A 13,830-nucleotide genomic window follows, 5' to 3' on the forward strand; every position below is an offset into this window, starting at 1 on the left:
CCATTAGTGTTATCTCCACTTTGATTCTCCATCCTGAGAAGGCACAGTTGATCTCTTATCAAGAGTAGCACCACCATAATTTTTACCCTCTCTATCCTGCCAAAAGATGCTATAGTCTTCGATTTTTATCACTGTTAGGTCATTCTCCTCAGTTAAAACCAAGTTTCACTTATAAGAACAGGCTTTGGAGAGGATAAGTCAATGTTGCAAACTCATTCTTTTTAATTTCTAATGGTTATAGCATTTGTATAAAGAAAAACCATTGGGTTGCCAGTATTCTTATAGCCATTATTACTCCTCTCATACTCCACCTGGCTCTGTAATATAGTGTACACTTCCTCATTTCTCAAACCGTTATCCCCACAAGGCCATCCCTGCAACATTCCACCTGTGCAATTCTAGTTTCCCTGTCCCAACACACTCACTCACACAGAAAACAATCTCTACAAATGCCTGTGCCCTTCTGCATTCAAATGCAATCCATCTCTTGCATACATCTTTCATCTATCCTCTAATGTACTCCATGCATCCACATATTCCAGACCTCTTTTCCTGCACGTTATTGCAATCATTCCATTCCTGCTCTTCTCCTCCACATTATCATACTGGGGCAGCATGCTCACTATTTTAACTTGGACACATTTCTGCTGCACTATGTCTAACATCAACCTCAAATCTCATGCTATGCGATTGATGCTTCCTCTCAGGTGATTTGTCCCAACCATCACTATCATCTCCACACTTTCATCTCTCTTCACTGCCAGTGCCCCACACTAGCATTTCACCAGGCATGCACTCTACTCTGTACACCTCGAATCATCAAATCTCCATACATGACACTACAAACAGATTCATTCATCCTTCTCTCACTGGCAACCCTGACTTTTACATCATTCAATCTCTCTCTCTCTCTCTCTCTTCTTTCTTTCTCTCGCACTCTTCCTCCCATTTCCATATCCCTTGCTTCCATACTTTCTTGACTTTCTGCATTTTCCACTCTTCCTTTGTCTCTCCCATTATTTTTCCTTCCTCTCTCTCTTGCTGTCTGACGCTGTTATCTTACACCTACTCTCGTTCTTTTTGCACTAGCCAACCTCTCCATCTTCCTAATATCTTCATTCGCCCTCCTCGATTCAGTCTTTATTCCTTCTATCTCCTTTCTCATTAGTTGTGTGCACACATTCTGCTTTCAATTTACATTCACACACATAATCATGACCATCAAAATTCCATCTTTGTTTGCTACCTCCCAAGGTTAATGATTTGAATCCTTAAAAGTTTTCATAATATTTTTCTCCTTTAATAAATAGTTTTTTTACCGTTTTTCTGACTGTTGCATTTTTTATATATTAGTTGTGTTGAAATCATGTCATTCCAATGAATGTACTTGATTGGAATATTTCATTGCAACATTTGAATTTATTTCCAACACTGAGATTTATTTCCTCTAGGACTAAACTTAGTTCTACTTAAACAATTTTAGATAGATGTCCTAATTTGTTACAATTGTGTGATTCAGAGGTGTAAACTTTTTTTTTTTTTGCTTCATCCTTAGTTTCAGAATCCATTATCTAATTATAAGAAAAAGATAAATATAAATATTAATACCACATATAGATATCTAAATCAAAACCAAGCGTGTAATTTGACTTCACCGGTTTTCATACTGCTGCAGTTAAAATCTCCCATCACTACTGCAGTTAAAATCACTCATTTTGCACTTGCCATACTTAACTGTCTGAACATCTTCTCTTATCCCTCTGTGTTTCGTGATCTATAGTAATATCCCATAAAATATCCTGATGTCCACTGCACACCATATGCTTTGAAAACCATTAGTACCATATCCCAGTTTCACTGTGAGAGGACACTACTCATTGCTTATCACAAGTAATACTCCATCATCCCATTTATCCTTCCTATCTTGCTGAAATGTGCTATATCCTTCTACTTCTATTCCTGTCAGGACATCCTCTTATGTTTTAGTGATCCCAACTATCTTTGACTAGGTTGAGGCTGTTAATGTCCCCATTTCATTCCCTTTCTTCAATCTCCCAAAGGGCTATCTGTACAAGAGGCTATCACCATCCTCCCTGCCCTGATATTCTCACTTGCCCCAAAACAGAAGTCTCTCTAGATGCCTGCATCCTCTCATGTCCAAATACAGCCCATCTCTTGCATACAGTTCTTATCTATCATCCAATATACTCCAGGCATCTGCATAATCTAATCCTCTCTTTCGACTACTCATTCTAGTTATTATGTCATTTATTATTGCTACTCTTCTTCTTCTTCTTCTTCTCAAACCTCAGATCTCTTGCTACTCTGTTCATGAGATCTCTCAACTTATTTGTATCCCATATCACAATCATCTCATCCACATGTTCACTTTGCTTAATTGCCATAGCCAAACTGTCTATTGTCCCTCCAGACTTCTTTGAGAGAACTAATGTGAGAACAATCAGACAATAGTCAAGTTTTATCACTTTTTTGGGGGAGGGGGGAGGGTATCATATGTTTACTTCTTGGTTGCAGAGTTGATGCCAGATAAGTGTGAAGCATTTTAAAGATGAAACAGGATAGAAGTTAATTTTAGATTGCAATATTTGAATAGCTTAGGAGTGAAAGTGCAAATGGTGAATGAATTTAAGAAGTGGTATGATATACTTTTTGTTGGCCTGGATTGACATCCCACACTGAGTCTTATGACTCCATGGTGGTCATGAAAATAATAATTTGATGCCAAGATCTTGCAAATAATACTTGCAGTTTGTAAGTATTCAGTCCATAAATTTACAACATGAAGAATTTTGTATTATGAATTTTTGTAAAAACAAATTTACTGTAGTGAAAATTTGAATCTTTGTTATAAAAATATTCACTGCTTGGCAAGAAAAAAAACAGACACCCTCTTGAGCAAGGTGCATCATGCCATGTAATGAGACACATGCTTGTAGCAGTATAAATTGTAGGAATATGATGCTCCCAAGTCAGTGCAACTGTGTCGGGTTGAAATGCCTGCAAGAAGGGAATTGATACAGTTTGAAAGAGGCATTGTGATATCAATGTTGCAGGCCTATATGTTTGGCAAAATGTTGACAGATTGAGCCATACCAGGTCAACAATCAGTGATACCATACTAAGATGGAAGCACAGGGAGTCCACTGTTAGTGCTTCCTGCACTACACTCGATGACCCTCCATGCTCACTGAACATGACTGTAGGATGCTACGAAGGATAATATATAACAACCACCAGTCACTAGGTGTGTGTTGAATGCAGAGTTCTGGGCATCGACTGAAACCAGAATCTGCACAAAAACATTCAGAACCATTGCTCACAAAATGGCTTTCCATGTTAGGGCTGCAATATGCAACGCCAAAATTATCCGAACCACATCTTCGGTGATACAAAGAGCGTGTACACTGGGACGTGGAAGCTTGGAAAGCTTGTGTTATGGAGGGATGAATCACACTGCACCCTCTACAGAGCAGATGGACAGGTATGGGTGTGGCTGATGCCTGGTGAACATCTCTTACCATAGTGTGTAACCCCAACTATGAAATTTGGAAGTGTCGGTGTGATAGTATGGTCCTGTTTTTCCTGGTTTGGCCTCAGACCTCTTGTAGTGCCACAAAAATTGAACTCTGAGAGGTATCTAAACATTCTGGACAATGCACTGCATCCTACTTTGTGGCATTTCTAATGAACTGACCATTATCTCTTTCAGCAGGACATTGTGCTGTGTCATAAGGCTGCTGCTGTAACTGCGTGGTTTGTGGACACGAACATTGCCATACTTGACTTGCTTCTACAGAGCTCTTATTTCAATCCTAGTGAACATCTGTGGGATGAAGGGGAACATTTGGTGAGGTCAAGTGACCTCATTATTACGTACTTACAGGAAAAATGATCTAACATTGATTGCTATTGTATGCTTGTGGAAAGTTTATCCCATAGGATTTCTGCAGTCATAGCAGCGAAAGGATGTCCTAGATCTTAAACTGGATGCCGTGGCTGTTTGTTCCTCACACTGTGATGTCCACTGACTTCTTCCCAAGTAATGTGTGTGTTTATTTATATATATATATATTTTTTTATTTATTTATTTATTTATTTATTTATTATTTTTTTTATTTTATTATTTTTTTTAATTTTTTTTTTTTTTCTATCTCTAGAGAGCAGGAAAAATTGAAGGAAAAATTAATCTGCTATGACACTGAAAGATGGCAAAAAAAGAAAACCGTTGCTGAAGACATGGGATCAGAAAGCAGAATTGATGTTTCACAGTCAGAAATCAGTGTGCTGTCAGATGACATTGAGAATTTAACTTTGCATGACGAAAAGGAAATATTAGTGATGAAAGACAATGAAAATGATATCTTAAGATATGTGGGAGGGGTTGATGTTTCATATGCAAAGGGAGAACAGAGAGCCTGTGCTGCACTTGTTGTACTTCGTTTACCAGATTTGGAGGTAAGAAATCATACAATCTGCTGGCTCTTTTTACTTAGCAAAATTAAATAATCTGCAACAGATGGGCATACATTTAACTTTTCGATTTATTTGTTAATCAGATTCTGTGCTTATGAAAACTGAAGAGTTTCCATAAGTATTTTTTTGACTTGCCTGCTAATCAGAGGACTGTATGATGAGTGACTGTTTGAAATCATTTTGAATTTATTAGAGATTATTATTACATTCAGTGATTTTTGTGGCAAGGGAGGATGTCATTCACTACTTCCTACATCTAGTGTATATTGTAAATATGCATAATACAAATGATTGTCAATTTTTTTATCGGACTTCAAATTGGAGATGCCAAGAAATTATATTATTGGTTTAATTCTTTGTCCAAGTGTAAGCAAACAATGTTTGCATATGAAGTATCTTCACAATTGGGCTACTTGTATATAGAGGCTAATGACTTCACATCAGTTGCCTTAGTATCCCATAATGCAAATCTCACAACCTTTCAGATGTGTATAATGCTGTGCATTATGGAAAGGACCACTACCAGATCAGTTTCGACCTTTATTGAGGGTATGTTAAAGTGCTGGGATACCTCTCCAAAAACTTTGAGTGATCTACAAACACATTGCTCCTGACCTGAATCACTCTAGGACAGGAACTCAGCAGTGGCTCCACTCAGTGACAGACAAAAACCCACCACCGAGCAGTCTCTCTCTCTACTCCCTAGGAAGCAAGCAATCCCAAAGATGAACATTATCAGTGGGAGTCGGACCGAAAAAAAGATCCCAAGTCTGAAGTAATGCCTAAGTCATATACAAGGATGGTCTGAAAAGCTCTTGGCCTCAACCATAGATGGCAACACTATTGGCAAGATTTTTTTTTTTTTTTCTAAGTTGGTACATCTGTCATAAGCATCCACGTGAAATTGCAAGTCATTCTATCAAGTAGTTTGTTTTTATACAGCTGTCTGAAGCAAAAGTGTTGTCTGTATCCCTTGAAATGGATAAAATTGAGTATCATGTAGTTACAAAATTCTTTGTAAAAGAAGGTTTAACACCAAAAGAAATTCATTTGAAGTTCATAAAAGTTTATAGGCACGCTTCTCCTTCGTTTTCGACAATTAAGAAATAGGCTGCTGAGTTTAAACATGGCCGTACCAGCCTTGAAGGTGATCCTTGTTAAGGATGTCCAAAAAGTGTAACAACACTAGAAATCATTGATCAAGTGCATGATATGCTGTTGGATGACTGGCGAGTCAAAGTGCATGAAATTGCTGAGACTATAGGCATTTCAAAAGAATGTGTAGGATATATTTTGCATGAAGAATTGCAAATGAAAAAGCTTTGCGCAAGATGGATACCATGCTTGCTCACAGCAGATCAAAAATCCACTCGCATGGAGCTCTCTGAACAGTGCATGTCGATTTATTACTATGGATGAGACTTGGATTCACCATTACACACCAGAATCCAAAGAGCAGTCAAAACAGTGGACAGAAGCTGGTTGTTCAGCACCAAAGAAGACAAAGTCTGTTCCATCAGCAAGAAAGATCATGGCATCAGTGTTTTGGGATGCTAAAGGCATTTTGTTTATTAATTATCTTGAAAAGGGTAAAACAATAACCAAGGAATATTATTCCGATCTTTTAACCAGACTAGATGAAAAAATTCGTGAGAAAAGAGCGGATATGCAGAAGAAAAAATCATCTTTCATCAGGACAGTGCGCCTTCCCACAAAGGTGTTTTGGCAATGGGAAAATTATGGGATCTGCACTATGAATTGTTGGAACATCCACCCTATTCCCAAGATTTAGTTACCTCTGACTTCTATCTCTTCCCAAAACTAAAACTCTTCCTCGTTGGTTTGCGTTTTTCTTCGAATCAAGAGGTGATTGCAGTTGTGGAGGGGTATTTTGCAGATCTTACTGAGAACCACTACAGGGATGGAATAATGGCACTAGAGCATCACTGGAATAAATGTATTATTCTTAAAGGAGATTATGTTGAAAAATGAAAATAATTTTGAAATTATAAATTTTTTTTTTCATTGTTAGGCCGAGAACTTTTCAGACCACCCCCGTATTTCCCATATACGTTCAGTCAAAAGGGTTCATACCTTATTATTAAAATACTGTTGATTAAAGATAGATACCGAAGGTTTTTTTTCACTTGGTTATACTACCTAATCTAGCAATAAATACTGTTATTACAACATGGTGCATAAACCTTTAATCTATCAGTAAATCATTTACAGCTCTCAGCATATACAAACCACATGTATAACGTACATATAGCAGCATTCAATGTTTGGAAAGTTCCCCTTTTGCCTTCACACACACACCCAAAGTCTGTTAGGCCCATACTGATGGTGGCACACACAAAATCAAATGGAAACACTGCCACTGCTTGCTCCACATCTACCTTGAGGCTGGCAGTGCTGATGTATCATTTCTTGCAGGCTATTCTCCAAGGTCTGACCAAATTTGAAGTCCAACGGATTCAGATTGGAACTTCCAGATGGCTAATCAGATGGTGATATGTGGTCAGGCACATTTGCCTCCAACCACCTATGTGGTTCTTACCTTGTATGCAGGGGCTGAGTTGGAGGGTTCATTGCTTATTGTGAAACAAGTTGTTGTTCAGATGCTGTATTACAGATTCCATCACAGTGTCTTGATACACTCTGGCATAGGTTTTGACCTGTTTCTTGCAGAAATATGGGAGATGATGACCCCTCTGAATCCTGGGTTCTATAGCATGTGCTGTGTGACCATCTGGGGGGATATATCGAATTGTTTTGAGTTAAACGACTCTTCAATGGTGAAAATCTTCTCATCTTTGAAAAGGATATCTCCGTGTCTGTTGTTTGCAAACCTTCAGAGAAGTGCTTTTGATTTTATCACCCTCTGTCATATAATGTATAGTATTAGGAAGTGTCCAATAGAATGATGATAGGCTTTCACCCCAGGTCATCAATTAATACATGTGACATCGTTCTCTGCGAAACGTTCATCCTTCACATCTTCACTTTCTATGTTCTCACAGGATTATGCCATAAGCATGTCTTCACAACCCCCACAATCTGTTGCATCCTAATGCAGCATTGTTGATCTGTTCTTTGGTAGTCAGATATGTCTTCTGTGTCATTCTTATGGTTAATAGTCCAATACACAAATATTCTACTGAACCTAAGTAATTTTAGCATATTGAAAATAAAAGTGGCTGCATTCCAACCTTGTGAAGTGGTATTACAGCTACATGGTTATCATAATTCCCCCCCCCCCCACTGCATGTTAACCCATACAACTAGACAACACTCTCTCTCTCTCTACTGATAAACATGTGAATGTTGGCTGCACGCAGCCCAACTAATGGAACCAGGCTTGCACAATTCTGTGGGCAGCATGGGTGGGGGGGTGTAGATGTAATAATATTTATCACAAGACTGTGTATAAATTAAAGATGCCAAGAAATTATATTCTTGTCATGAATTCAGTTGCAAAGATACTTCATGTGCAAACATTGTTTGCTTACCTTTGGATAAAAGATTAAACCAAATTCTTGTTTTAATCCGTTGGAAAAAAATCAGTAAACTTCCCAATTATTAAAAAAAATTACAATAATATAATAATAATTATTATTATTACATGACAAGTACAAGCCATTAGGAAAAACAAAAACCAGGACGTCCTCTTAAAAGATTCAACAATGACTTCTAAGGCCGGAACAGGCCACACTAAGCCTAAATCCTTGATATGCATGATGATGATTATTGTTATTCGGGCCTCCATGGAGTCAAAAGACTCATCGTAGGAGGTCCCCCCCCCCCTAAGAATCACAAAATCTATCATACCACTCCATAAACTCATTGACCGTTCTCGCTCTCACCACTCCATCAGGCAATGCATTCCATGGTTCAACCACCCTCCATGCAAAAAAACCACTCCTCACCCTCTTGCTCACAGTTTCCTTTTGTAACTTCCAGGGATGGCCTCTTGTCATCACTCTGTCTCTCTGTTCGACCAAGCGAAAGAACTCCCCAGTGTCAACCCTGTAACCACCTCTCAACAGTTTAAAAGTCTCAATCATATCACCTCTCCTTCTTCTATCAGCCAAACTCTGCAGTCCGCATTCCTTCAGCCGATCCTTATAACTATCATTGTACAGTCCTGAAACCATCTTTGTTATCCGCCTTTGTACCCTTTCCACAGTTAATTTATCCCCTTCAAATCCTGGGGACCAAATCTGAGAACAATAGTCCAAGTGTGGTCTGATCAGGGTCTTATACAACGGAATGATAACTGTTTTATCTCTGCAGGTCAGCGTCCTTCTCATTATTGCAGCAATCCTCTGTGTTACCTTCACCACCTTTGCAATATGTCCCCTAAATTTCAGGTTTCTATCAATCATCAACCCCAGATCTCTTGTCTCCCCTACTTCCTCTAGTATAACTCCTCCCATAGAGTATGCAGTGTCCCATCGATGTTTCCCAAACCTCAAGACCTTACATTTTGCTGCATTAAACTTAAACCCCCATTCATTTGCCCATCTATCTAGCTTATTCAAATCCTCTTGCAGGGCTGCCGCATCTGCACTATTACGAATAATCCTTCTCCAGCTTCGCATCATCTGCAAACAACTGAATATCCCCTTGCAATCCACTGACAATGTCATTGATATAAAGGTTAAACAATATAGGTCCCAGTACTGAGCTCTGTTGGACCCCACTTTTAACCCTCTGCTTCCTTGAAACTGCCCCACCATACACAACTCTCTGAGACTATCGGACAGCCAATCCTGAATCCAGTTGACCAAGCTGACATCCAGACCCATGTGCTGCAACTTAAATATCAGCTTATCATGTGGCACCCTGTCAAATGCCTTCGCTAAGTCTAAGAAAATGGCAGTATATGCCTTTCCCTCATCAAATGCTCTTGTAACTTTATCATAAAAGGCTAGCATATTGCTAAAACAAGAGTGCACCTTCAGAAATCCATGTTGACCCTCACAGATAACATTACCCTCATCTACCCAATGCTGTATACGGTCCTTCACTACTTTCTCCAAGATCTTACTAACTACTGATTACACACAAACTGGCCTATAATTAGACACTTCCAGTCTGCTACCAACCTTATGCAATGGCACTATCTTACCTTCCTTCCATTCCATTGGCACCTTTCCTGCAGCCAGACTTTCATTGAAAAGCCAGGTCAAAGGCACTGTCAGTTCCTTAGCACATTCTCTCAAAACTCGTGGTGAAATACCATCCAGTCCCACAGCTTTACTGACATCCAGAGTACTCAGTATTTGAAACACACGCTCCTCTAAACCTAGAACCTTCCCAATCCCTCTAGCATTAAAACTGACTCCTCTGTACTAATAATAATCATGATGATGGTGATGATTATTACGTGACATCTCTGAGGAGTCCAAAGACTCATCGAGGGAGTTCACCTACCATACAGCAAACCGCATCATCAACACCATCTATCGCCAATCACCTCAAGTATTTTCACAGACAATCCGCAAACATCATATACCCACGGTGGGATTCAAACCTGCAGCCTTCTGGCTGGAGAGCAGATACGCTAACCACTCGGCCAATCAGGACAACTTATTGTTGGAGGTGGAGGAAATAAGAGATCTTGGGGTGATGGTGGGTAAGGATATGGAGGTCAGATTGCAAAAATTGTGAGGACAACACAACAAATTCTGGCAATGATGCAGAGGACACTGACTTGTAGACATAATGAGATTCTGGTTGAATTCTAGAAGGCCATGATTAACTCACGTATGGACTACTGTGCACATATTTGGTCACTTTGTTTACAAAAGGATGAAGAGATATTGGAAAAGGTAAAGAGGCAATAGACCAGCGTTTCCCAAATTTTTCCTACGACGGAACACTTCACAAATTCCTGAAATTTTAACGGAACACCTTGGTTAGAGTCGCAGCATTTAAAACCATTCCAGGCTCATGTTAATATTAATTTTGATAATTTTTCACAGAACACTTATTCACTTTCTGCAGAACCCAATTTGGAAAACTCTGCAATAGACTAAGGTAGTTTCTGGTCTTTCTTTTGGAATGTTGAGTTATGAAGAAAGGTTGAGAGGATGCAATTTGCAGAGTGTAGTTGAGAGGAGGAAGAGGGTGATATGATAGCAACATACTATGGTACACTCGCAGATATGAGAGACTTCTGCTCATGTGAAAAGAAGGAGAATCCATTCAGATAATAGGGTAATCAATCCGTATTGTGGCGTTAGTGTTTATTATTACACGTCGGAAAATTAACTTCTCTTTTATGAATATTGTAGTTTTTAAAGTGGTAACTATTTTGATTGTATAACAGTTGGAAAACCTTTACGTATAACGCATGTTGATTTTGCATGTTGGTGACCAATTCGTACATCGCCTTATTTCTTTCTCCCCTTCAACATGAATTGACTCTTCTTGGCAGTCTGCCAATGATAGCTCTCTCTTCTGTGGTTGGACTATAATATAATATAATATACAACATAATAATCAAGAATTTGCATAAAATTGTAATAATGATTATCTCCTTTATGGAAAATATTATTACATCATTTTATGCAAATTCTTGATTATTATGTTATTGTATTTTTAATATAATTGGGAATTTTAGTGATCATTTTGTTGTCCTGTTAACGCTATAATGCTGTTTTTTTGAAAATGATTCTTTAATTGAAATTTTATATTGTGTTCCTTTTTCAATTTATCGAGGATGCTTATAGTACATTGGCAAAAATTTTACAGTTAATAAATTTATTTCACATAAGTTTTAGCTTCTATGTTTAATTTTTCTCTAAGTATGTCAAGATGTACCAATATTAAAGCAGCTGTTATTATTATCACAAGAACTCCATTTAAGTTAAAGACTCATAGTGGGAGGTCCCTTTGTTATACAGTTCATCATCTGTGCCTTAAATACTTTCAGATTCTCTGCAGATACCACACTCTTGGGCATTGCATTCTAATCACTCACAACTCTCCATGCAAAAACCTGCTTATATAGCTTCCAGGGATGCCTCTTGTTTTTCCCTATCTCTCATCATTTTATTGAAACCTCTTCAATGTTAATCCTACAACAAACTCTTACCAACTTCTATGTTGCTATCATATCAGCCCTCTTCCTCCTCTCAACTCTCAGAGTCCTCTAGACTCTGCAAATTTCATCCTCTCAACCTTTCTTCATACTCAACATTCCAGAGACCAGAAACTACCTTAATTTTACCTTTTCCAATATCGTTTCATCCTTTTGTAAACAAAGTGACCAAATCTATGCACAGTAGTCCATACGTGGGCTAATCATGGCCTTACAGAATGCAACCATAATCTCGTTACGTCTACAAGTCAGTGTCCTCTCCATCATTGACAGAATTTGTTGTGTTGTCCTCACAATTTTTGCAATGCGACCTCTTAATTTTAGATCCTTACCCACCATCACTCCAAGATCTCTTATTTCCTCCACCTCCAACAATATATCCCCCAAGTGTAAATTCTTCATCCCATCTTTTCCAAATTTTCAAACTTACATTTCACTAATATCTTTACTCATGTGCCCATTCACTCAATCTATTAAAGTCTTTTAAGATCAAACATCTGATCTACTCCTCATAATTCTTCTCAATTTTGCACATCTGCAATCAACTGAGTATACCCATGCAAATCTTCCCACTATAATTAACATACAGGTTAAACCGCAATAGCCCTAACGATGGTGGTCTCGTTGGATTGACTTGGTGGATTTGATGGTACGACCTGCCACAATGATGGATTCCACCAGTGATATGTTGCAAATGTGATCCTAAATAGGTTTGAGGTCATGGCATTAGAAAAAAGGTAGGTTAAGTTTGATGTAAGGTAGAATAAGCAGGTGTAAGGTGGAATAAACTTCCACCTTTTTCTAAAAAGATCAGTGATCATGTGTTTGGCATATTTTCAGTAAAAGGTGGAAGTTTGGCTAACCAAATCCATGGCAGCCCTAACCTGATGTTAGCAGGGTATCAGACTCCATTTTTACATACGTGTGGTTGAAGTTATACAAGGTGATTCAGAACTCTTAGGCCAAACTTTAAGGAATGATAGAACATGCCTAAACAAGCACTTTTCGTCAGAAAAGTGCTTCTTTAGGTGTGTGTTCAAACCATACAATGCATGGTTTGAACTCAAGTGGTGAAGCGCTAGAGGGTGCTTTCCAGTGAACACTTATAAGCGTGGGTTTTGCAGTTATCGTTATTTGTACCGTGGAGTGCAAAAAGGATGGATTCTTTCACAAATCAGGAGAAGGCTGACCTGCATTTCATTTACGGAGCTGTGGACGGGAATGCGAGAGAATCCCAAAGACTACCGAGAGTGCTTTCCGACCAGACGCTCGCCCGATCTTAAAACCTTTCAGCGATTGCACCGGTATCTGTGCGAAATGGGATCCTTTGTCAGCAGCATGCAGGATACAGGGCATGCAAGGAGTGTGAGGACGGCACGTGCTACAGAGGAAATTCTACATAGGGTTGCAGATCGTCCTGAATGTAGCATGAGAGCAATTTCTCATGCTGTATGTGTGTCCCAATTGACAGTGTGGTGAGTTCTACAAGACGAACGATTACACCCCCTACCGTGCACAGAGGGTGCATGCTTTGACACCTGCAGATTACTGGCCTCGTGTGGATTTTGCACAGTGGTTCCTGCAGCAGACTGAAGTGCAGCCGGACTTTGATGCATGTCTTATTCACTGACGAATGCACATTTACACATGAGGGCATTTTTAATACCCACAATTATCATGTGTGGGTGAGCAGAAATCCGCATGCCACACGTCCACATTCCTACTAGTGGCATTTCTCCATAAATGTTTGGGCTGGAATACTACATGACCATTTGATTGCCCCATGCCTTCTGCCAGCACGACTGAATGGGAGAATGTGTAACGAATGACGTCTAATGCATTATTGTATATGGGGGTATTAGCAGTGCGCTTTTGCTTTTGTAACCTCTCTTACTTATTCTATTGCGTACTATGTTTATCCACCTTTCGTATTTACTAGTTGTATGCCTATGAACACTGGAAAATTTATTTGTTAAGACTGCGCCACCAGCATTTCTGTATCAGCATAAGACTCAGTAATGCATCTGGTAGATCTCTCTCTTACTAGCATAAATTCCTTCACTAAAGTTTACATAAACAGTCGTGGTTCTCAAGTATTTAAACTATGCTTTTAATGCCTTAGCTGTTTCCCGCTCACAAGTCCGAGTTTATTTGGGAACAGTGCATTGTAATTTAAAGAATCAGATGGCACACTCTATTGACATATAAATAAAACATATTTATTT

The 13,830-nt window shown here is 38.9% G+C and overlaps 1 protein-coding gene across 11 annotated transcripts in view; it reads left to right on the top strand.

Moving 5' to 3' along the window:
* Positions 1 to 13,830, top strand: part of LOC150107864 (endonuclease V-like) — a 299,756-nt gene that overhangs the window by 41,780 nt on the left and 244,146 nt on the right. For all 11 annotated transcript variants that reach the window (XM_090415396.1, XM_090415386.1, XM_090415387.1 and 8 more), the window contains one exon: positions 4,179 to 4,476. In XM_090415396.1, coding sequence (XP_090271522.1) covers positions 4,179 to 4,476 — 298 coding nt within the window. The remainder of the gene's footprint in view (positions 1 to 4,178; positions 4,477 to 13,830) is intronic.

The sequence above is a fragment of the Typopeltis vanoorti genome, chromosome 3 (assembly GCF_054136105.1).
Source record: "Typopeltis vanoorti isolate ZY-2024b chromosome 3, IOZ_Tvanoo_1.0, whole genome shotgun sequence".
Taxonomy (NCBI): Eukaryota; Metazoa; Arthropoda; class Arachnida; order Uropygi; family Thelyphonidae; genus Typopeltis; species Typopeltis vanoorti.